Below are 26,288 nucleotides of genomic sequence, written 5' to 3'. Positions count from 1 at the left end.
TTAGTCGGTTTCATGTTCCTTAAATTTTTAAACACAACTTTTACTACTGCCTTTTTCAATATATTTTCCAGTTTGCACCCCTCGCTGTGGGAGGTTCAGGTCACTGCTATCAGAGGTGGGTTTTTTACTTTGCATTGTACAGAATATACTGGCCAACAACAAACCTAAAGGGGAATGAACACATTATACAAATCCATTGTCTACTTATCATAAGACCTCCGGAAGAGACAGAGTAAAGCAGTGGTCCAGAGGTGTTTTATGTATGTTGCATATGAAAGTAAATGAGTGACCAACAATCACGTCAAGGTTCCTTATTAAAGCCTGAAATGTTCCAGAGAAAGCTGCTCAACGGTGAGAGTGAGGTTTCAAATTTTTGTGATGAAAATAAGACAAACATTATTTTTTTTTTTTCAACCAGACAGGTTTTGAAGCATCAAATGAATCTGCTGTTCTTATCATCTTCTGCACACAACTATTGGACACATTTATTTTATGGCTATAAAGTGTTTTGTTTATCAGAGCAAAAGTTTTTTATTGACCACAGCGGAGGCATCTTTCTTATAGTCCGTTTCTCTCTGCCTCTCTTCTCCATCTTCCTCCCATAATTGGCTGAGCACATTATCACTGAGCAGAATGCGCAGGTCTTTCTGACTTTGGGCCATAATTACTGATGCGCTCTGTCATTTATTGATTTGCTGATTGATTTTCTTCCCTCATGTAAAGTAGCAGACTCTCAGGAAGACACTCAAAAATCATTTCTGAGCAGCACCTGTGATCTCAGAGATTCTCCGTCTCATTACCAGTGACGTATCACAATAAAAGCTTCATGTAGAACATTGAAGTTGTTTGTTCAAACATCTTCTGTATAACTTGCTCGTTAAAATTACGGTTACCAGATTAAAACTAATAAGAATGATGAAATAACTTTTACTAATGATCCTACGCAGATCATCTACCAAACTGTATCCATTTCAAGTCATTTCCTCTTTTGGTCACTTGCCATTTTCTAAGTAAACTGCTGTCTCTGGAGTGCTGACTCGTGAGTGTGTCACTTACCAGTGTCGAGCTTGGTCCCCTTGGCGCAGGCGACGATGGCTCCCATGCTGGGCTGAGAGGTCATCCCAGCCATAGAGTCGACCTGAAGCCAGACAATCAGTGTGAATACTGTTTGACTGAAGTCCTTAATCTTCCTTAAGCAAAACCACCTAAGTGGATCGACTGTATAAACGTGGAGAAAAGCACATCTTTGTGCACATGAGAGCATATTTCTCAAAAATGTGTTGATGTAAGTGTAAAATAATAATTAGAGGGAAGAAAGCACAAAACAACAGCTTTCCTTTGAAAGGAGCAGGATTTGTACCTCCAAAAACCTGTCCAGTCTATTTCAGCCTGCGTTATTGTGTGTTACTGTGCATGAATATTTTATTCATATTATTCATAATTAAACATAAACCAATGGAACCAACAGAAATATTTAAGTGGGGGAGTCGGATCCATAGTGGACAGCCTGGTTGTTTCATAAAGTGTTACGAGGAAGTGGACAGTACAAGTCAAAACTGCAGCCAATTGTTTTAATGAAACTGCCCATGCTGGCGGCACGCGTCAGTGAGCACAATGAGGGAAATGTTCCTGGCTTCAACTGTTGATGAGTGACATTTCTTAATGTAAACCGCAGAAACCGGTGGAAAATTAATGTTTGTTCATGTTTTTAGTATTACTGGCGAGTGGACCTACAGCTTCTCTGTTATAGTGGTTGGTACTGGTCACATGGCTCTGTAATGTCCCCAACATCACCTTAGAATGAAAGTTATGCGATGTGAGGGAACTGTAGAACAAACTTATTGTTACGCACTGCCACGTCAACGACGTCAGCTCCAGCTTCAGCGCAGGCCAGCATGGCAGCCACACCGGCTCCAGCTGTGTCGTGTGAGTGCACGTGGATGGGCACATCTGGGAAACGATCTCTCAGAGAACCAATCAGAAGCTTGCTGCTCTCGGGCTTCAGCAGGCCGGCCATATCCTGGTGAGAGACATTGGGGAAGGAGGGTTAAAGACCTGAGCGGTAAGTGAAAGGCAAAATTAGAGGTACATTTGACAAAATATAGTGAACAAATACATCAACTTGTATTTCTGCTAAAACATTGTTTTGAATACACATGCACATTTCTGAACCTCTTGGGGCTGTATTCCTGGATATGATACAGATTAAAGCACAAACAGACCTTAAACTAAAAATAAGCATCAAAGTTTGTTTGTTGAGTCACTCTTTATTGCAGAAGGAGGTAACATAATGGTGACTGAGATTGTAGCGCGCTGATGAGAGCTTGTATATTTGAAATGAGCTGGGTGTGTGTGTGTGTGTGGTGACAATTAGGTATAATCACAAGTGGAGCACAGTTTGTGACGTGTTTTCCATCAACCAGTAGTGGTTGTTCCGTCAGAGAGGGTGGGCGGAGCTAACGCAACAAGCTCCCCGATCAGCTGCAAACTGACTGACATCACACTGGCGACACATTTTTGGTCTCAGGAAAGTTAAGCCCAAAAACACAAATGCATTTACCACTTATCCTCAAAGGTGTCGTCAAAAACAATGAAACAGATACTACGACATTGTCATTCAACACCAAAATCTATTAATAAATGATCTATTAATAAAGTTAAAAATGCCATCATGGAGGTGTCTTCATCTTTCTATTAAATTGAATTCTGTTAACTCAAGACGAGGCTATATCTAGGACTATTCTGAACAATCAATGAGAAAGATAGCTTTAAACTGCCACTTAGCTATCCACTTTTTATTGGTGGAAAAATCACACTTTTGTTGCTCTCAGACAAAACAAAATATTAAGTATGTATTTGAAAATGATTCATTATCCCAACAAAATGCCTTTAAAGTATAAATCTTAACTGATATTAACAGAAATTGCAGACAGGTCTTAGATGTTGTTATACATGCCTAATTGCTCTTTTTAAAGTCAACCTCATTAGCTGTGCCAGCATTTCATGAGATTTCCACCGCTGCGTGTGATGGTTGCCACTATGTTAGGGGGGAATTTATAATTTCTTGTCTGAAAATATTCTGTCATGCCTGGATAAAGAAATTAATTTATTGTGAGTATTATCAGTGTATTCATTTAGATTATTATTCGTCAAAATGCTAGTCCAAATCCGTGCATGTGTTTTACTTCACTATGATACATTAATGAAACTCTTAATTCGAAAGTTAATTTTTCCTTTTTTGTATTTACAGCTGAATATCATCTAATTTCCTGCCAGTTGAGTCGTAATAGCACCAAACATATCAATAGTAATAAAAAAATAAAGCTAGAAGAAGTGGTGGTTGTTGTAGTACAGGTAATTATATCTAAAGCAGAGTGAGAAAAATATAACAACCTCACACACTACAGTTTGCTCGAATGATTTAATAGTGGTAATTTATCAGGAATAAGTGAAGCTAAATGGGTTTCACTCTGAATTAAACCAAGTGAACAAAAAAAATGCACTCATACTCAGAGTGTACAGCCTTTTTAGGAGGCCAAACAAGGTGATTATTTGCAAGGTCTCTTTTTTTGTGTGTGTTATTATGATATTCTGGTGGCAGACTGCAGGATTTCCACAAAGACGCAAACAAACAAGTGCCAGAATCTTGAGACTTTCTGTAGCAACACTTCGATCGTCCATCCTGTTGTTATTTCCTCACCTTGATACATAGGATGTGGGTTCCAGCTTTTACGAGCTCGTCCGCCAGCTTCAGGTAGTAGTCCAGGGAGTACTTTTGCCTCATTGGGTCTGAGACGTCTCCCGTGTACGAGATGGCGGCCTCAACGACGCCGCCTGCTGCTCCGGCAGCCTCCATCCCCAGCAGCATGTTAGGCAGGTAGTTGAGGGAATCGAACACACGGAAGATGTCCATGCCGTTCTCCTTGGCCACCTCGCAGAACCTGGAGGAGGAGAAATCACAGTTGTCAGACAACACCTATGGTACTGTTTTTTAAATCCTGCATTCAAATCAGGTTAGGGAGGCTGTCAAGACATACTACTGTACACCGCGAGATTATCACACAGTCTCACTCACACATCTAATGAGTTTGTCTTCATGCACAGTGTACTCCAGATAATAGCGCACATCCGAGTTGGGATAAGCTGTTTATATCCGTCTCCATATCGCCGCTCAGAAATATTGTTGTACCTGAATAAATAGAATATTCCCACTATTTTCATGAAGCTTACACAGCCTGCAGGAGCCCACAATAACCGGAGATAGATGCGTACCTGCCTCATTATCCAAGCTGCGACTGGCAAATCCCTCCTATTATTGCCTTGGCAACGGTATCTTAATCAGGTTTTTCGTAACTGGGGTGAGTACTTACTGTAGCTGTGTTACAGTGAATACAATATTTACCCTCACTGAGAGCTTTTGTTTTGCCGAATAAACAGACACACATAGTGAGTGTGTTTATTTGTGCCACAAGAGGATTGCCAGTCCAACATCTGTGTGCTCAGTCGTATTTTTTTTTTTCTAATACAGTACAATGTATACAAGTGCTGTCTCAGGTGTGCTGTTTGGCTCCCACTCAAAAACACTGCACTGTCCTACATATCTAACTCAGATTATTATTCACGCATCAATTCAGAAAGTTGAGTTTTTTTGTCGACAAAAAAAGTGACAAAGAAAATGTAGTTGGCTATCATTTGACCCATTCAATCCTCCATGGCAGTTTAGATATTTTAGAAATGTTACAGCTCTCTCTCTGCAGAGTTCACTGTACTGTGACCCTGTAAAATGAACTTTGAATCAACTAAATGAAATGGAATTACACTTTGATTTGATTTAGTTAATGAAGACACTCAGGTCACTTGGCTGTGAGCTTCCGCACTGAAAGCGACGAGGGCTAGGGAGTGACAGAGGGTGGGGGGTTGGAGAGGGAGCTGGCCAAACAGATCAAAGCCATTAATCACAATGATGTGCAAATGTTCGATGGCACTGCTCCTATGGGACACCGAGAGTAAGGAGAGAGATGGAGAGCAGTGTGGATAAGAAAGAAGGAGGTAAAACAGAAGAAGTGTGTGTTGCTTTGAGATGGAAGCAAAAAAATAATAATATAGACTTGAGAAGGGGGTGGGGGGGTGGAACAGGGAGGATAGGGGGGTGTGTGTGTGTGTGTGTGTGTGTGTGTGTGTGTGTGTGTGTGTGTGTGTGTGTGTGTGTGTGTGTGTGTGTGTGTGTGTGTGTGTGTGATTTAAGGGGGAGGAGGGGACAGCTGGACTAGTCATAAACTAACCACTACTAATTTATTTGAGGTGAGGGGAATCACACTTTGTGTGTTTATAGGTGTGTGTGTGTGTGTGTGTGTGTGTCCTTGTCCATGTTTGTGTGTGCAGCTGACTGCAGTTGTGTATTGTTGTGTGTGTGTGTATATACACATTTTATTTATATATAAAAATATAAATATAAGAGTCATCTACATCACCGGTGAAGCTCTGGAATCCATTTGGAAAGTGGTGTGTGTATGCATGTGTGTAGGCATGGCAGTATTTATGGCCCAAAGTGCATTAATAGTATTCATCTGTATCAATGACGTGTAACTTACTGAGCATGGTGAGAGACAACAAGAACACATCAACCAAACTGACCTGATTAAATGTGTGAGTTGTGTAGTTTGTGGATAGAAACTGTACAGCGTATCCATTTAGATATATCAAGCAACTGTGCTACATGTGCAGCTGTTATTGTGGAGGTAGGTCGCACTAATAGGAACATGAAAGGCAACAAGATGTAAACGGCATCAACAAATACAAAAAAAAATTAAAAAGCGAAATAGGAGAAGTGACAGAGCTGCTCCGGTGTTATGAAGGGTCTGCTTGGACGTAGGAGTCTAACTTACACTTATTGAAAATAGTTTGGAATCAAATAAAACAACAAAAAAAGTACATATTTATGGTCAGACTCATTTGTTTGAAAAAAAAACAAACATTTTTTTTATGTGGAGGTCCTGGAAGCATTGATGGGAAATTAAGTCAGCTGGGGCAATACATTTCTCAATAAATTCTCCATCTCATAGGAAGCAGTTAAATCTGTTTTTCCGGTCACCAGCACCATCATGTCACATGTACAGTGATGTAGTTGGTTAAAGGAAGAACAACAGGCTGATTTCCAGTCTCCAACTCTGGGTTTCCTGGGGTCTGTGCTTTGGATGCTCCGCCGAAATAAAACCTCGTTCTCTTTGCTTGTACTGCAACCAACTACATTTCCAACAGTGAAAATGACAAGTGCGCAGGATGTTATGTACGAGGATATATTTTACAGTGTGTTGGCTGAGAAAGTTTGTGTCTGCATTACTATCCATGACAGTTTTCTCCTCACCTGGTCAGCGGTCAGCTGGAAACCTTCCTCAGGATACAGACAATAAACTGGAAAAGACAACTAAAACCAGCAGGCCTGAGAGGGCAGACGACCATCGTGTGAGGATTTTTGTCACCTAACACTGTGTGTTGGCTAGCATAGTGGGCAAAGGTGGTATTAAACAGCAATATTGGACAAGCATTCTTTAAATGATGTTGTATTGTTTGTGCTGTTCTAGTATATGATCAGTAGCTTCCTGATAAATAACCACCTTCTTTCCTGCCCTTTGGACTCTGCTAATAATATCATCTAGTTGCTGCTCATGTTTTTGTTGAGTGGGAGCTACAAGTGGAGAGACTTGGGAAAGAGAAATGAAGAATTTGGGGGTTGGGCTTGAGGAGCTCGAGCGCAACGCATCCTGGGAGATGGAAGCACTGCCAGCACGGCTCCGCTGGCAGAAAAAAAAACTAACTGTAGCACACGATGAGGAAGGTGTTCCTTCAATTCATCAAGTGGCGAACTTTCCCTTTTAGAAGTCAACTAAGATGAAAAATGGCATGATAAAATATGTCTGTATGTGTGTGTGTGTGTGTCTCTCACTTGAAGACAGCGTTGTCAGGGTAGTTGGTGTAGCCCACAGCGTTGGCCCCTCTCAGCAGCATCTGGAAAGGAACGTTTGGGATCAAAGCTCTCAGCTCCTGGAGTCTCTTCCATGGACACTCTGATAGGAATCGCATGGCCACGTCAAAGGTAGCACCTACACACACACGCACGCACGCACGCACGCACACACACACACACACACACACACACACACACACACACACACACACACACAGTTTGGGGTTTATTTCAGCTTTCATCTCCAGTCTCATCTGTCACCCCAACTTTGATCTCAATTTGAAAATCAAACAACAATAATATTTCAAAGTTATCCCATTACCCACAAACACACACAGATAGCACACACACACATATATAGGACACAATAATGGATACTGAAATAAAGTATCTGATGATAGTTGCACATTTATTGTTCATTCTCACACTTTCATCATTTCTTTTTAAAGTCGCTTTAAAATCTAAGAAATGTTACAGTGGAAGAGGCGGAGAAAAAAAAAAGCGATAGCAATCTCTCATTTCCCTTTCTGGGGGAGTAGATTAGTCATTCTCATACCCGTTTATCATATCAGCCAGAAAATATTGAAGCCTCCAGTGGTATTCTGCTGATCCAACACTGTCATCATTAAATTCCATTTTCTGAGCACTCACACATTTGGACACGGAGAGAATACTAAGCACAACTGCTTGTTCTCGACTCTTATGAGCAGGAGGGATGCCCTGGAAAAAAACCCGCTTCTCTTCATCAGTTTAAAAAAAAAAAATCCCAAAGATTTGGATTTTAGCTTGCGTCAGCATCTCTTAAACCGATAGTTTGGGGCGGAAATGACTCCCAAGCAATCCTATCTGATGTTAAACATATTAGTATTAATGTTTCTTTGCACGTGAGATATCAAAACACGATGATGAGTGAGGAATTCATTTGGGACAGCGCAATCTTCTCTAATAATTTGATAACAGGAATGAAGACTGACAGCTGGTCCCACATGCAAGACATTAGGCTCGGCTGCAACCTGCCTCATTTTTGGAGCCTCCAATCTGCTGTGAATGTGAGCCAAAATAAATCAGATGGAGGGATGGAGATGGGCCCTTTATGCATTGACCATGAAGTCTGCAATGTACTCAACAAGAAAAATCACTTGTTTTGGGGCAAAGGGTCGCCTGGCCAAGGTGCTGCAGGAATATATAGACTTGTGACATCTTCTCCTAGCATGCAAAGTATGAGTCAATTTTATATACAACTCAATAATAACATGTTTTGTTCAGTCACATATTGCCAAACTTTTAATTCCATCCAAAGTCCTGTAAACAGAACTATTATCTCAGGCCTTTGAGTGAATACAAATGATTAATTAATATCTATCATTAGAATTGTTGAGTTACATGAACACTTAATTCTCTGCATTCGTCAGCATTTTGTGAAAGTTTGGAGCCTATTCATCAGATCAATTTCTATTTTTATAATCATCGTAGATTATACTCCCCCCCTCCCGATTGGATCGTCCACCTTTGTGCCGTCCACACTTTCATGCTGGTGATACCTTGGCCTTTACCAAGAAGCTAAAATTCCTTCAAACATACAAAAGTACTCTGATTACACAACTGCTCGGATGAACTCGCGTCCCAACATGTTCACATGCACCAATTCAGAATCTTCCGCCTTTCCATCTGATAAATTTGCAGAGTGTGAAGCAGATAGGAGGCAGCATATACAGATACATTATGTGACCCAGTTCATTTTACTGTATCTTCCGTGGTGTCGGGAGGAACGCTATATCAGGAAGGGACTTAATCCTCAAAGGGCTTTCACAGGCTTAATCTCTTCAATGATTCATTCTGCCTCTAAGCAGCTGAAACATGTGAAAGCAATATTCCCTATCTAAGACCACTCAAAAACAAAAACATTCCTGCACAGGGACAATGTGTCAGGGTAACAGCGTTCAATATTCACGTGGTCCTCTCCCTTTAGTAATTTACTTTGGTTATTCGAGCACAGGCGAGTGTGATATTACATCTCTGATCACTGTCGTAAAAGTGCATTGTATAGGGAGCTGGTATCAGGAGAGGTACAGTAGTTATCCTCCTGTGATCATCAAGGGATTCATGAGGAACTGTTTAATGGTACTGCTACAAGCTGTCACTGTCCGACATGTTATGGAGTTGAACTTTTGAAAGGCGTGGTGGTTCAATTTGTGTTTCACAACCCAACGAGAGGAGGGCACGGCTGGTGAATCTGAACTCCTTAGAAACAGGGTGAATGAAGAAAGTTTAACAGTGAGGATGGGGAAAATATTTATATTGTCCTAAAGATGACAGACATACTCTTAAATATTACAACACCCTTTTATTTAAGGGGCACTGCACCTATTTTACATACACATCTATTTTTGTTGTGGGGAAAACATTTTTAAGTCTGAGACAATATGACTAAGTTTTTGATTTGCATTAAGACTTCAAATAAAAAAATTAAAAAACCTGTGCTGAAGTGAAGGTCAAGAATTTGAAAGATGTCTGCATTTACAGCACGAGGTGTGAATGGTCTAAAAGAAGAGCCAGTTGAGTTGCATTATGGGATTTGCAGGTTTCAGTTTTAAACTTGGCCCATACATAAATAGTTTTGACGAGGGAGGTCAAGAAAACAAAGAAAATGGCATATATAAAAAGAAAGAAAGCGTATAATCTGCAAAAAAAAAAAAAAAGTTAATAAAAAGAAGTTAATAAATTTAAAAACTCCAAAAAGCAAAAGTGTTTTCAAACATGTACACTGGTTTGGTTTCCTTAGACTTTGTCTCTCATAATGCCCTTCTTAAAAATTAAACAAAACAAAATAATAATAATAATAATAATAATAACAATAAACATTATTTATATAGCGCCTTTCATACAAGTAATGCAGCTCAAAGTGCTTCACAGCAAGATAATTAAATGCAGTGTTTGGCATAACAACAGATATAAAGGAGAATTAAAAAATATAGAAAAGAAATGAGATGCATAAGAACCGATAAAATTCACGAGAACAGATAAAATGCATACAATTAAACACAAATAGAGTGAAAATATAAAATAAGTAATATGCATTTTAAAGGCGTGGCAGTTCAAGTGCCGGCAAGTGCAAGAGAGCTTCAAGAGTAACTAGTTAAAGGCTGGTGTACAGAGATATGTTTTGAGCTGTCTTTTAAAAGTATTAACTGAGGTAGCTTCCCTGATATCTGCAGGCAATTTGTTCCACAGGAGAGTAACATAATTTAAGGAAATACATCCCCACGTGGGGATTGAACGTTTAGTCTAATCCTGACAATGTCTTTATACTATTCTTGTGTGTAAGATACAGAAACAAAAACATAAAATTGAAATTATTGCTGAGACGCAATGTGTGAAAAAGCTTGGCAGCAGATTCATATTGTTTTCTTAAGGCTTTGTTGTTCCTTACTTAACTAGCTCACTTAACATCACATTATTAATATGCACAGGAAGAGACTCATTCAAATATATTATGATACTGCTGAAAGTTTCAGGGTAATATCTCTTTAGGAATTATTCTGCCTTTAACTGTTTAAATAATTATGAGAAAGTACTACTCTGTTTTCTCTGACTCACAATCATATCATGCAGGAACCACTGATGCCTCAAGAGGATCCACTAGCATATTGCATTTCTTTTCTGCGATTCACACGATCACACGTTTTCTGAACTGAGAGAGACAAATGAATCTCGTGCTCCTCGGCTCATAATATCAGCCCATTACAGAATCATTATGTCAGGCGTTGTTCTGATTTCTCCAACTCATGTTTTACATCTGATTTCAATGATGTACTCTTTGCTGTCGACGAGCATATATTCGCCTTCTCTAACTTCTTTATGAAAACGAAAGCCTGTTTAAAGTTCAACAGCTTTCATTGACAGGAGATTTCTAAGGCTGACTCCCACTGCAATTCAAAGATTAGCACTTTATGAAAGAGTTTAGAAGTTAGGAGAGAAGGTGTTTTCACTGTTCAGACACCAGATTAATCTGCAGTTCATTCAAAGCTTTTACTGCAGCAAACCCCCCAAATTAAGGGTGTTACACACACTGTTTGCTCATTTAGAAATAATTAAATGTTTTGGAGCAATTATTCAAAGTGATTGCATTATTTGATCACATATTGTTTGAAATGGCATGTTCACTGTTGTAGCCTAGACCTGATTGAAATGACTCAATTTATCTTTTATTGAGTGTTAAGCACAGTCTCCTGAGCACAAAAAACCTGACAGAAAGCTCCCCCTGTGCTCTTTCCTGAAAAGAGATTTACCACTGGTTTTAAAAGCCTACACAATGGCCCCAGGGAACTGTGTACAAACCTGGTGAGTCGCTGCATTATAGTGGTAGGAAGTAAAGCTATCAGCAAGGCTGTGTTATGGATGAATGCAAATAACAGTAAATCATATTTTAATATGGCCCTGGTTGGTAACTTGGAAGCACTTAGAAAAATGAAATCTTAAAAAGGTATTTATGGGCCTTAATCAAAGTCCTCTCCTCTTTCCCAGCTGGTTCACATGCTATCATGAGACACGGACGAGGGGCTCCTCTGGCACCTATCCAACAATTTCTTCCAGAGGGACACACCAAATTCACCACAATCTCCCTTCAAAGATTTGCTTTTAATGTAACAGCTCAAACACAGCTAAACTGGATTCCTATCATCTTTTCTTGGGGCAGTCTCATACTAGCATCGCAATATTCTGGGCGATCGAGCCCAGGAAGTGTTTAAGACCCTTTTATCGTAACATCTATTCAATAATTTACTTTTGCTGTAACCTTTTTATCTGTTCAAACATGAAATAAGTAGACAGTTGCTTAATGGGAGATCTGCTCAAAGTGCTCTCCCACAGTAATGAAATATATTGCCTTCCCTCTAACTGGTGCACCATGATCTACTACCAAGAGGAATTTAATCTCAGAAAGGGTTTGCCGCACCAAAGAGGTTTCACTGGATACTCGCTCTCTGTTGTGTCTGTATTTTTGTATTCACTTTGTTCAACCAGCATCCAACGATGAGCACAGTCGCTGAAACAGAGCCTGAAACAGCCTTTTTTCTGTTTACTTCTTATGTTTGTTCTTCTGATCTACTCAAAGCACTCCACGTAATATAAGCACAATCACTCTGAGAATTTTAATATAATTGAGCATTAAATTAAATGTTTCAACCTCAAGAGGTTCACTGGGCATATCACTTCCACAAATGAATGTATCCTGAGTGTTCAAACAGGAATAATGAATTTACTCTTTGCTTTGAAACCAGTATTGAACTTCTTGAAGGACCATTATCAAGAGGTGTGGATAACTGGCCTCGTTTTTTGTTCTCTTCCCAATTTGAGAGTAATTGTGTATTATACAGGGACACTGTCAGACTTCTCATCCCTCAAGAAGTTTCAATAATGTATGATTTTCTCTATTCATTGAAGAGCAGGCAAAAGGTACACTCACTGTCTATCGAGGGAAATTACTTAAGACTGATTGACGGGAGAGGAGATAAAAGAATGAGCTATATATATTTCAATGACACATGATTTTCATCGCCCAAACAGAAGTACAATCACTGTGATCAATGAAACCTGGAACCGATTGACGGCTTGAGTGGGGAGAGGAAGGTAAGTACAGACATGGCTCTTCAGACATGTTAAAATGGATGAGCACATACAAAGGGATTTAAATGACATTATAGCCATCAGAACAAGGACATTTTTGGTATTCTTTACATGGCTGCCTGCAGTAGATCAAATATTAGCATTCTGCATTTTCACACTGCTTTTACACTATGTACTGCCCTTCTGCATGTTGCGTGTTATTGCTGTTCTTCTTCTTCTTTCCCCCTATCATTTAAAGCAGGGTTCTTCAATCCATAGCTCATGAACTGCCAGTAGCCCCGACAGGTTTAGAGTAGATTTAAGCATTTTTTTTTTTTACATATATAAATGTAGAAAAAAGCATGCACGTGCTGTTGCATTTAAGTTGTTGTGAATCAAAATGTGTGTTAAGTATCAATTTGTCATTATTCACGTAAAACAAGCTCATTCAGCTGGTTTGGGTGGAGCTCAGCAATGTGAATACATGTTACTAAACAGGAGTAGCTCTAGTACACTGTTATTTTGTTTAAGTAACTCTCAGGGGAAAAAAGAGAGAGTTGGAGACCCCTGATTTAAAGAAATCGTTTTAGGGAACAAAATAGCCATTTTGATGTTACTATGATACTATGTCTGTCTGTATGTATGTATGTATGTATGTATGTATATATGTATGTATGTATGTATGTATGTATGTCATGCCTGTACAGTAAATATGAAGCCAGAGCCAGCAGCAACCAATTAGCTTAGCATAAAGACCAGAAACAGCAAGCCTGGCTCTATCTAAATGCAAACTTCATCGAACACAAGGAAGCTTACCTCCCCAGTTCTCCAAGCTGAAAAGGTTGCTGAAGTTGTGGCTGACGAATGGCGAGATCTTCTTCAGGTCATGGGTCCGAACCCTGGTTGCCAGGAGTGACTGGTGAGCGTCCCTGAATGTGGTATCCATTAACAACAGACCTTGGTGGGCACGAACAGCCTTAGCGAATCCCTCGGGACCGTCATGCAGCAACACGTCACGGAAACCTAACGGTGGCTCGCCTAGCAGTGAAAGAGAGGACAAAGAAGAAAGTTAATGAGGATGACGAGAAGGAGGAGAAATGAAAGGGAAAAAAGGTTTCTGGTTATATACACGTGAGAAATCAGGTGTTAGAGGAATTCTTCTATTGAACTACATTGTACAGATACTCAATAATGATCAGCCCATTTATTCACAGAATAATTTTATAAAAACAAACATATAGATGACAGATAAGCAAACACAGTTAAGGGCGTTCCATAGTGTTTGAATGGATGGAGAAGAAACTGTGTGTGAGTACCCCTTTATGTGTCCAATCGTAAGATGTGTATTGACTTTTGACACAGCTGAAGTGTGACAAGAGAAATGATTTACACCAACTTAACAAGACAGCAGGCAAGCTGATGCTGTTAACAAGTGTGGCACTTGTCATAACTTCTGCTAATGAGGTGGATGCTATCCTCCCCCCCACCCTCCTCCTCAATGCTGCTCCCATCGCCCACAGCTCAGGACATCATCTATAAAAGAATCCAGGCATATAAGCTCAGCAGCCGGATTATTGGACACACCACCCACCGATTTGTGAAAATGGATAGCTTACGCTGACAGTGACTCATATGGCCGCGGCTTTCTATATAAAGTAAGCAGCTATCGTTTAATTAGTCAAAATATTCGAGTGACTGTGCTTGGTGCTGAGTGGTTGCCAGCTGAAGGCGAACTGGTTCCTGGATGGCTGCTGTCTGCACTTTTCACGCCATTTCTAAATCCCGAGTTGTTTGGGCTGTGACCCTTTTCTGAGGTCCCAAAAGTTACATAACAGCAGCAATCAGTGGTGACATGTTGTTGCAAATCTGGTATGGCATATCCTGTGGAGTCGATTATCAAAAGTGTGGAGGCAGCACCAGATGGATTACCATAAAATGATACTGTATATTTCAAGCCTTTTAAATTACGACTAATATTTTATATTTCCATAAAATGTTTATATTAGGCCCTGTGATGTGATCTCAGCTGGGACTCCAGCCCCCCATGACCCAGTACAGGATAAAGCTTGTATAGATGATGGATAGTGGGATGGATATTTGTATTATATACAGTTTAGGGCAGCAAAACTGATAATTTTCATTATTGATCTATCTATTGATTAATCAATTAGCTGTTGGGTCCGAAAATGGTGAAAAATGTTAACCAATGTTTCCCAAAGCCCGAGGTCCATCCTTAAATGTATTGTTTTGTTCCAACTAAAAAGGCGAAACCAAAAAATATTCAGTTTATTATAATTGAGGAACCAGAAAATATTCCAATTTAGAAGCTGGAAACAGAAACTTTAGCACTTTTTCATCAAAAAATGACTTAAAACAAATAATCTATTATCAAAATAGCTGGCAATTAATTTTCAGTCTATCACCTAATTGATTAAACAACAAATTATAGCAGCTCTACTTATAACCCTTAGTCTTGAAACTAACCATTATGCATATCCAGCAGACAATCGGGACGATCCCAAGGAATACAAAACAAAAATAAGAGACATAGATATGGTACTTGGACACAGTGGTGCTTCATTCAAATGCTAAAGTTGAGTAAGTCTAATGTCTACACTGATTACCGTCTTATTTCAGTGTGATACTATACTAACAGCTGCTAATTAGTGCTCAACATAAAATACAGTATTTAGTCATTGAGTTGTGTACAAATAAAATGTTAACCTGATGTTGTCGCCATTTGAAAAGTAAGATCGTGAAAAATAACACCGTTCATTTTGTAGGGGGCATGAGGAAAAGTCAGGGGGATCACTGAAATCAGAAGGGCTTCATTCTCTGGGTACCATAAATGACTGTATGCAATTTCATGTCAATCCATCCAATAACTGTTGAGACGGAGTGACATAAAAAGTGGTCCAAAGTGGTGGAACAACATTTCCTGTCACAGAGGCAGGCAGTTAGCAGGGGTTTAAAAAAAGATGAATAATGCAAGTAAACAGATGAGCTAGAATCAGACAAACCACAAAACATCCATTGAGTGTGTTTCTGAAAACTTGCAGACTCGACTCCCTGAGGAAACCAGGATGAAGGCTGTTGGACATGCAGGCAGTAGATGAGTGTTTCTGGTTTGCTTACAAGACTTTAATGTCAGACAGTATTGTAACATAATACAACTGCTAAAAGCATCCGCACAAAGGAATAAAAAAATGCTGTTGAATCCCCAAGAGAAATACTGGCCTTCCCAGTTTATTACAGCTGAGCGGTCCTCAAAACAAATAAGTTAAACACTGCAAAAACCAGCCCTCTGTTCTAATCTTTCTCTCAGTATTCTCTGCCTTGCAATTAAACACCAGCACAACCTGAGGCATTAGAATATTGGAAGCAGAATTGGGATCTATTTCTGCTGTGCTGTGTACAATCATCAATCAATTAGACTAGTTAATGAGGTACTATCTGGCTGCTTAGATGTCCTCCAACCCTCCGCTTTCTCTCTCTCTCTGCGTAGTTGAATATTTGCTCTTGACCTTTTATTGTTGGACCTCATGCCTGAAAACAAATGATCTCTGCTATAATTGTCTCTAAGGGCAGCCTAAGCAAAATGAACAGCACACACACACACACACACACACACACACACACACACACACACACACACACACACACACACACACACACACACACACACACACACACACACACACACACACACACAAGCAGATATAGATACATCTGTTCACACATACCAACACACACGAACACAGACATATAAAATGAGCTCATAGGAACACAAGCCAACTAGATGAGCTCTGCGAAGTCGTGCTGCTGAAGTTAATAGATACAGACATTTAAACTAATCGAGATCTGTGTATAATACAGAGGACGAGGGAAGGGGACAACCACACGCACGCACGCACGCACGCACGCACACACACACACACACACACACACACACACACACACACACACACACACACACACACACACACACACACACGCAAATAATCATACCTTCTAATTCTCACACTCCTGCAGTATTATAAACTTGCTCTCTATGTTTTGTGCTGTCTTTGACACGTGTCTCCAAACAATAGAGAAGAAAGAAATGAGGGCGTGTGTATTGGGACTGTAGTAGCTATGCGTGCCAATACCCTATGCATGTGACAGTTTCCTAGAAAACATCAGTGTTTGAGTGGATTTTTGTTGTTTTCTGTTGTGCAGCTCAAAAAAGCAGTAAAGAGACATAAGTCCCAAGTGGTGGTTGTGCTTGACAATTGACCCACTTTGAACACAAACACACCCCCTCATTTGCATTGAAAACACCTAACCTCGCTCTACCCGGCTTCTTTGTGTTCCCTCTGACTGCCACGCTGATATCATTTCATACCTCTTCCCTTGACATTGCTCATCTGCCTGGTCCTCTCCCCACGCTGCAGCTCTCCTCCTCCGGCACTTCAAGGCCAGCTAATACGACTAGATGGAGCGAGCCACGGCGTTTAGAGGTGCTCCTTTATTCATTTCAGAGTTAAAACGACTCGCCTGGCGTCTGCTCTGAGCTGACATGTGCCCAACACAAAGTCTGTTAACTGTGCTGCAGCGTTGTGTTTGAGGATGTTTTAATTGACAGAGCTCAGAGAGACTGCTAATTAGTGCGTTATTAAAGTCAGGTATGCTGGAACAGTAAATTAGTTAAAAGCAGGTAGACGTGGACTTGAAAGATGAAAGTGCTGCTGGTTGTATCCTTTTCTCCCCCTGAAGGAAAAAAAAACAGTTAAATAATTGACCACACTAACTAAAATACCAGCAGGTGAAAAACTTTTGACTGGCAGTGTTGTTCAATAACAGCATTTGTTTTTCTCCACATAGCAGTATGGGAAGTGTGAGAGAACAAAAGAAAGAAAAAGGTTTGCTGTATACACACCTGAACAAAGTATCTTGAGGTTTCAGAAAAACAGATTTAAGACTGTTTATGACTACTTAAAAGTGTCTAAAAAGTGAGGTTTGCACCTAAACAATAGTGTCAGAAATACAAAGCTGCTTTGTTTGAAGATGGATAATGAAAGCATCTGAAACAGGCAGAGAAAGACAAAAAAAAAAGGAAACTTTAAGGCATTAAGCCTGTGAGTCTTTACTTTGGTCTATACTATTATACTACAAACTACTCTGCTTTAATCCCAAGGATGGAAATACAGTGCACCATTGGGTGGTGGAAAGGAGTATGTCATTTTTATTAGTCATTCTTCCTAGAGCTAGCTATGAGGCATCTGGTGATTAACCTCTAGATGTCCTCCATTAAATAAATCCAGACAATAATTGGAACAAGGTGTACTTCCACACCATCGATGAACCACCAGCAATCAGCCTTCAGAGGGAACGGTTCAGACTACAAATCCTAATTAGAAAATAATGGCCTTTGAGTACTTAGCAGGCTCTGTCAAGACACCATCGCCTCGTCTTTCAGGAAGAGTTTTCTTTCCTTCTCTCCTCCGTGTGAGGGGAACACCTCCGACATTTTATATTTAGATGTCATATTTTGAGATATGACAGTCAGTCTCTCCTGGACTGAAATAATGAATGCAAATTCAAGCAATTTCCGCAATATTTCAGGAAGCTTAAAATTTTGCAAAATTCTATTTATTGGTGTTACACAGCGATAGTCCCTTCCTTTCTTCATTTATCTCAATTAATTTATCTATCCATATCTCCACACCTGCACTATGTTCACCTGACCATTTCCTGTGTATGTATAGGGATTATCCACTGTCCAGGTCCTCTCTATTCTCCTCTCATAACCCCTTTCTCCTTCCCTGCCCCTGTCCTAGTGCCTCCCTCCGTCCCTCCCTCTGCAGAGTGTGATAATACAGGCCTAATCCCTCTCTTCTCTCAATCCCTCCGTTGAATGAAAGAAAGGATATAAGCACATTACAAATCTCATTACTAGGCTTTAGGTATGCCTCTGTGCGTGCCTGCGCTGCATACAACTACTTCATCAGCTGCTTACAGTAGGTAAGTGAGGGGCGGCACCCATACAAAGGGTGTTAGTCTATAGAGTGTTGTATACGTTTGTGTGATTTAGCGTATCCATGTACAGCAGACGTGATGACTTTCGACACAATATTTGCATAAGTAAGACAAGTGGCGGGCGAGCACGGAGAAACGGGCTGACGTATATGCTGAGGCAGAACAGGCCGCTGATAAACACGTCAGGTTGATACAGTTGACTATTTTGTTGCTGTGAAAAAGGAGCAGCAGCAAAAATGCCTGCCAGTTTGCACCCTTAACAACAACAAAAAAGGGCAAAAAGAGCCTCACAATAATTTATAGTGAAAGTGAGAAGATCTGATCTGATCATTATATTGTGACCACTCTCCGGCCTTAGCCGGCCCACTGTGTTTTTCCCTTCCATGTCTCTGTCTATGTTTCCTGGCAGGTACCTGGTAGGCGGGGTTAATCCATGCACCTGCCCAGTCTCCCAGGAGTACAAAAGGACCTGGGTGTCACACTTTGTCTCTCTCTCAGATCCACTTAATGCTCTCTCCACAGCTCACACTTACAGCACCATGACAGTATTTTGGTTAGATTTGTGCTGTGTTCCAGTTGACATACTTCCCTTGGTACAAGAAGAAATAGTGCTCTTACATTTTAGGACTCTTACTTGTGTAGTGCATGATTACAGAGTAGTGTTGTTTCAAATCGCACACTGCCGCTCTGCACTGACTGGAAATAAACTCAGCATGACAAGAGATCACGGGAGCAGTATGGTAGTACTTGGTGAAAAATAAACACTTTTGCGTGGTGTTCAAGAACAGCGGCAGCTTCCTCAGACGCCTTCATTGAAAATTCTTTGTCTGTGGTCCCGCCCCTTCCTCTACGCAGCCAATATTGCAACCATTTAGGGTGGAATGTGTCCAGCATTTCATCCTTTTTTTTGTTTGTTGTTGGACCATTTTGAGTGCATCATCCTAGTACTTGTAGTGCACTGCAAGTTTATGTATTTGACAGTGTAAACTCACTTATACACTCAAAGTGAGTGTTAGTAAACAAGTACGCCATTTGGAACACAGCATCAGTCATTTTAGCATAGGTTTACACCATACGAGACGCCCCACTCACCATACAAACACCCATCCAGCAGCTGACACACTGACCAGACTGACAAACACATCTGACAACTTTAAGTATGTTTTGTGGTTTTCCGTTTCAAAAATAAACGTAGCAAATTCTGTCATCACAATTCCTCTCTCTCCCATTTAGTCATGACTATGTTAATATGAGTATTTCATAAGTATTCCAGCATTATTTTTACGTTGCAGAATTCACTATTGTTGGCATGGGGAGAAAACCCCGCAGACCTCCACTCCAGAGACCCTAAGTAGCTCAACGAGCTCATCAAAGAGCCCCGCTTGGCCGCTGGCCTTTCCTCCGAGACGACAGGGTCACTGGTGCAGAGTACGGTGAGAAGTGCAGAACTTGTGCCTTCATCAACAATGAGCTGCACCCTCTCACTGCTGTACTCACAGCTCAGCAGAGCACTCTGGGCTAAAACCCTTTTTCCTCCCCGAGTGCTAAACTGAGCCATTTAGGAAGGCCTTTCCGCCTACAGCTATCAGACTGTTCGACAGCCCATTTGTCATTCGGTGGGTGCTTTTATCCAAAGTGCCCAATGGATCCACAAGTGTTTACATTTTTAGCAGCCGTGCCCCGGGGGAAATGAAACCCCTAACCCTTGCTGTGGCAACGCCATGCTAAGTTAGTGCAAACGTAATAAAATCAATAGGGATGATGAGGTGTAAAAATATTAGGGTAACAGCTCGATGACATTGTGTTATGGCTTTATATTTGTCCTTTTTACGGTTTTATTATAGCATTAAATCATCAGATGTGGGTCTTGTTGACACCTTGCCCTACATAAACAACCTCACAGGTAAAACGCAGCTTTAATTACTTCAGTGCTTGAGCTCCATTGAACAAATTGCTTTTACGTTTTTGGTGCTATGTCTCAATGATCGCTAAATGAAAAAGGTGACTGCGGAGTTGTAGCTGAGTTAGCTGAATTATGTGTAACACAGGGTCAGCTATGCTCTATGAGTGGCTGAATTTCATTTGATCCACGTACCCATGGTGACAAGAGGGATGACGGGGTCCGTGGAGGAGGGCTTGGCCTTGACTGGGATAGGTGTGGTTGGTCCATTCACCATCACATGACCTGGATATCAGTATAAAAACAGAGAATACAAGTCAGATGCAGTCTTGTAAAAATATTAACGAGGGTTACAAAACACCAGCCCAGGGGCTAGTATGGATTATGATCCCTCTTTGCGTCCTCTTACATTTGTGATTTAGAGGTATTGAGCACATCAGATATTCAGGTTCTTTTTCCCTTTTTCTTTTATTCCTAAAATTAGTTTACCCTGGTTATATTTTTCATTTAATAGTTAAAATCATGTCTATCTATAGGTGGGGAATTTCTCTTTCATAGCTTAGTTCCTCATCTAAAAGAAAGTTGCATTTTTTTGCACCATATTTCACCTTTAGCTCTTAAAAAGTAGCAACATTTCTCACCTGAGACCAGAAGCCACAGAAACAAGCATGAATTTATACCTCTGTTCCAGATAAGTGGTTGCTGAGTTATTAACCTTTTAATCTCTGCATATAAAGGTCGAGTTTTATACTGCAATGTAACCATTTGGACCAACAGCAGAGTGAATGTACTATTAAACACTAAACAATCAGAAACACAGCTGTAATGTCATATTGTTTTAACAGTAACATGGTCGATTAGCATAGAAAATATGAAATGATTGAAATTATTTATGTGGATTTTCCCTCCTGTCTAAGTGTTTGTGTTGTTAGTACACTGACCGAGGTAGTGCAGTAGTTTCTGGGCTCGATTCTGAGTGGGTTTCAGGTTGAAGAGTTCCTGGTTCTCGTCGATGAACTGGGTGTCCACGGTGGAGTGCAGGAACTGGTGGTTGGAAAAAACGTTCTGGAGGAAGGGGATGTTGGTCTAAAGACAGAGAGACAAACACAGGAGGAGACTGTTAACTTTGTCTTTTTACTTTGCGATTTACACAAAGGCTTTTTTAAAGAAAAAAAAAACACTTATTGCACACGAAAACAAATCACATTGTAAAGAGAAGAAAGAGAGCCAAGACAGCAATCACTCTGCTGTTCTGCTTTGCAGTTTAATCACCTGAAGAAAACATCTTGTTTAGGAGCCTGGTGTTAGACATCCGGGCATAAAAAGCCAAATGTACCTCCAAATTGTAAGCAAGTGGCAGCTTCATAAAAAACAAATTCAAATAACTTAGTACCTAAATGCTGCAAATTCTCAGCCTGAATAGACAAACAAACTGGGAGGAAGTCAACTGTTGAAAGTAATTACATTGCATTTCTATGTTGTTGTTTGTTTGCCTCAAAAGTATTATCTCGCCAATTAAGCTCTCCAAATTAACAAAGCGAGAGAGAGTGAATGAGAGAGAAAAGAGAGCAAAGATATGTAATTGTTGGCGTTAATTTCAGTGCATGATTTCTTGCTGATTTATTTCACTGTTGTAAGCCCGTCTTAACAATGGGGGCAGAAGGCTTTAAATTATTGGAAGAGGAAGAGAGAGTGGAAAGGGGGGTTAAAAAAAGAAAGGCTTGACAGAGATGGAGAAAAAGAGAGAGATTAGTCAAAAGAAAAGAACAAGAAAGGAAAGAGAGGGAGAGTTGGAGGGACTGAGTGTTAATAATATTCTTGGAGTGGCATAAAAAAACATGTTTATCCCCATTTAATGTCCCTGAGGGAGGAGGGGGTAAAGTGAGGGCACGTCAACTGTGTGAAAGCTTATTTCTCCAAGTTTGTTCTTTGTATCTGACCCGGAGTCTTAAGTGACATTTAAAAAGAAAACCTCCCTCCACACACAGTCAGCTCACAACGTAACACCCGTTACACCCGCCTCACTATCTCTATAGATAGTCTATGAATGGATCTCTATGTCACACACACACACACACACACACACACACACACACACACACACACACACACACACACACACACACACACACACACACACACACACACACACACACACACACACACACACACACACACACACAGGTGTAAGGATGCTTTTAAGTGTATGCACACATAAAACACAGATGGACAGGATTTACAAGCACAATAATTGCTGCAGCACCATCACTCAGGAATCTCATAATTGGTCGAGGAGAGTCGGCGATAAACAAACCACAAAGACACATACAGTACCTCAGCAGCAGCACTGAGATAGAGGGAGGAGGGGGGTGTAGAGGAGAGATCAATGTGCTAGAGCAAATAAGGAACATGCCAGTCAAGCCAATAGAGTCAAAATAACATGTAATAAAACAGAATTTAAAGTAATTTACTAAGTAGAGAATACACAGTTCATGTAAATGTATTATCAATGTCAGAATAAAAGAAAACTCTGCATGTCAGATTCCCAGCAAGGAAAAAGAGATTGTTATTTTTTTTTTCGGTACGACGCTGTATTCTCGGCCCCCTGCTACAGGGAGCAGATCTGGAGAGGAAAAAGAGAGGAGTGCTGGGGGATTCACATGGCTCTGCTGCACTGCCAAGTCTCAGGCTACAAGCTGTGGACCAAAACAAAAAGGGATTTCTGCCCAATGCTATAACGGAAATAAGACTTCAAAAACCTGCGGACATCTTCTTCTTGTCTATTTACAGCATCTGGCAGCAACAACTGTATAAAAATATATGCTGCTCTCCGGGCACCTATTTGAAATCTAGATATTGTTATATAATTCATTTTTATTTGGATCAAAAACAAAGATTTGACTTGAGGACGGCCAAATGCAGACTTATCAAGCAAAAGCCAAAAGAACCGATCTGTTTCATTTTCTTAAGCGGGTAAAAGAACAGTTCATCTTTTTGGAAATGTGCTAATGCCACTCTCATATCTGTCTGCTAAGTCTGAAGCCACAGCTAAAGAGTGGATTTAGTCAAGATCATACAGATTTAGTCAAATATCTGAAGGGGACAAAACTTACTTCACAAATATGAACTAGTTTAATCATGTTTGTCTAAACTTGTGGCCAGAGCAGGCACATTGTTTCATCTGCAGGAATGTGCTGTGACTTAAATCTGACAATAACACTTCAGATGGGTAATCCAGAACAACCATTGAAAATAAAAAAAAATATTGTGTGTAAACCTGCCACCGTAAGAACTGTGGTTACACAACCTTCGAAATGAGCCACAACTAAACCGTGCATGTCTTCACAGATGCACTCCGGTACATCAACAAATAGCACTGCACGCCTGTTTTTATCCAACTCTTGACAAGAAAGGAGGTAACCATCTTTCCCAAAGTGTTCCTTTCAGATGGTAACTTTATGCAGATGGTAGACTTGGTTTTGAATATGCCATCTGAGAGACTGATTGACAACTGGAGGAAAATTAAAGTATTTCATTTGTATTCAAGAAGTTTTTCTTGACAGCAAATATTTTGCCAGAAAGTGCCCCAAGGTCGGAAGTTGAAAAAGGCCGCAAGATAAATAAATAAATACATAAGAAAACTGAGGAAAAGGTAAAAGTTGTACTTGTTACTTTCTTCTTTGGTGGAGAGGTTTTTTTTGTTGTTTTGTTTTTTAATGGGCCTACGGGCATTTTGACATTTCACCTCCACAAGTTTTGGAATTTTCCTGTATTTCTCTCTTTTTGATATCATCTTCATCTAAAATTTATACGGGTAAACAAACGTAATAGGTCAGCATAAGGGGATGAAAGCAATCAAAAGGTATAAATAAAATGTGGCAAGGCAGAGTGCGATAAATAACACAAGCAGTCATTATTAATGAACGACTCAAATAATGGAGAGGGAATATGAGGACACCATTAATACACGGGGTTTGTCCTTTTTGTCTTTGCTGTACTAGATCAATGTGTTCATTATCAGGCTGCTCCGTCTGCCTGTGGCTATAACGCACACACGGTGCCTTCACTCTTCCTCTGTGTTTCCCCTAATGATTTGTAACACACGCTCGAAAACGACAATCCCCCCCCACACGCACACAAAACACACTCACTTCGGGCTCGCCTTTCCTACCAATCAGCATCTCTTCATATTTTTCCGTCAGCCTTCATCCCGTTCGCAGTAACGTCACACGCACACAAACACTCAGGCCCTTCCATGATTTGGATGCCCTGAAACAACCACTCAGGTCCAGCTTTCAAAGCTATGAGCGCAGCATGCAAAACGCACACATTTTCCTGCCAGTGATGATTGTGGCTCTCGAATGCTTTTCATATTGCGAATACAAGCCCGTGTCCCCACTTTGGAGCACTGTAGTAGTTTTTGGTGGGAACGTAAACACATCCAGTTTACGTTCACCCACACTCTCGACAGTTTGGAACAATTCAACTCGCACACACAAGAGCCTCTGTCGCAATTCACAGTCTTGTCTTGGTACAAGTTAAAACATGTACTTTCTTCTACACAAAAAAAAAAGAATATCCGGTTGTGTCTATCTTCACTTTTATTCTTAAAGCGCTCGGTTTATCACCAGAAAACCTGCAGCCAGCCGTGATCACTGCTGTTGCAGTTTGCGGGTGGCTGCCGAACATTGTGAGCTAACTATTGACATCAGAGGCTTTTGGCTCGGCTGAAAACAAGTCGGTTCAATACACCATCACCTTATAACCCTTTTGACTCTGGTTGCAGGTCACACGCTGCTTTCAGTCGGCTAAATATAATCTGTGTCACATTATTCTTAATTTAGACTTTAAAATACTAAAATGAGTACTCATTAGCGATGTACTGAAAAGCTAAAAGTATTTTGTGCAATTGTTTTCTTCATAAGGAGGGCCACAGATGTCATCCATCATCCACATTGCTGATATAGACATCATTTATATCTGATAGTAAAATTCAGTCTGGATATCACCAGGACAAAGATAAAACACATCACCTGCTAGTTTATGTACTCTTGTTGTCTACAAGCTGTCTGCTCAGGGATCGGATGTCATTTTATGCAGAGCAGGTGAGTAAGTAGAGTGATGATGGGGAAAAAAAAAAAAGAAACAGGTGTTACTGTCCAGACTGCTCCTTATTTATATACCATTAATATTTTACTACTCTGAAACAGCAGAGCATCAGACAGGAGACAGAAGGGATGGTGTTTACACTCAGGTGAAAATCAGTGAACATCATAAATCACATCGAATCTTCAGTTCAATTTACACCATATCATGTTTTTTCCTAATCAAGATAGAAAACAATATTTTTACAGTCACACATATCCTCTATCCCCCCCCCCTTTTTTGCTTTGAGAGAGTTAATACAAACACAAGATCGATTTCATATTCAAGCCTGAAGTCAAGTCAGGCCCTTTACCAACACTGATCTGGATCAGTGGCTGGACAACACTTCCTGTTCTGAAACTCCCCTTTACTCCTGCAACTAGAATTACTACAAAGACAACACCCTGCAATGGAGGAGGACAATAAGGAGACCATTTAAACCATTTTTCCACACTTTCATATTGCATCTTTTGTTTTTAATCACACCAGCAAGTTGATCTCAGGAAGATTTGATTTGACGTTGAGATCAGGGTTGAGGTTTTCGGTAAAACTTTACCCAATTTTAGAAGCCATTGGCTTTTGGGGGAAAGGCCAATATTGGAGTTGAGAGATGTCTATGACCAAATACTTTCAGTAGTCAGTTTACATTACAACAAA

General features: G+C 40.3%; 1 protein-coding gene across 1 annotated transcript in view; it reads right to left on the bottom strand.

Moving 5' to 3' along the window:
* The window catches only part of pcxb (pyruvate carboxylase b), a 285,890-nt gene that overhangs the window by 40,475 nt on the left and 219,127 nt on the right, over positions 1 to 26,288 (bottom strand). Inside the window, exons 13-19 of the mRNA XM_069717004.1 lie at positions 21,428 to 21,572; positions 20,682 to 20,771; positions 13,385 to 13,606; positions 6,944 to 7,100; positions 3,701 to 3,941; positions 1,853 to 2,020; positions 1,057 to 1,138 (exon numbers count right to left, since the gene is read on the bottom strand). Coding sequence (XP_069573105.1) covers positions 1,057 to 1,138; positions 1,853 to 2,020; positions 3,701 to 3,941; positions 6,944 to 7,100; positions 13,385 to 13,606; positions 20,682 to 20,771; positions 21,428 to 21,572 — 1,105 coding nt within the window. The remainder of the gene's footprint in view (positions 1 to 1,056; positions 1,139 to 1,852; positions 2,021 to 3,700; positions 3,942 to 6,943; positions 7,101 to 13,384; positions 13,607 to 20,681; positions 20,772 to 21,427; positions 21,573 to 26,288) is intronic.

This window comes from Brachyistius frenatus, unplaced genomic scaffold (genome assembly GCF_029030835.1).
Source record: "Brachyistius frenatus isolate BFR_SWC_R1_liver_20210118 unplaced genomic scaffold, ASM2903083v1 Contig_166, whole genome shotgun sequence".
Lineage (NCBI taxonomy): Eukaryota > Metazoa > Chordata > Actinopteri > Embiotocidae > Brachyistius > Brachyistius frenatus.
This window is presented reverse-complemented; position numbering and strand designations above follow the sequence as displayed.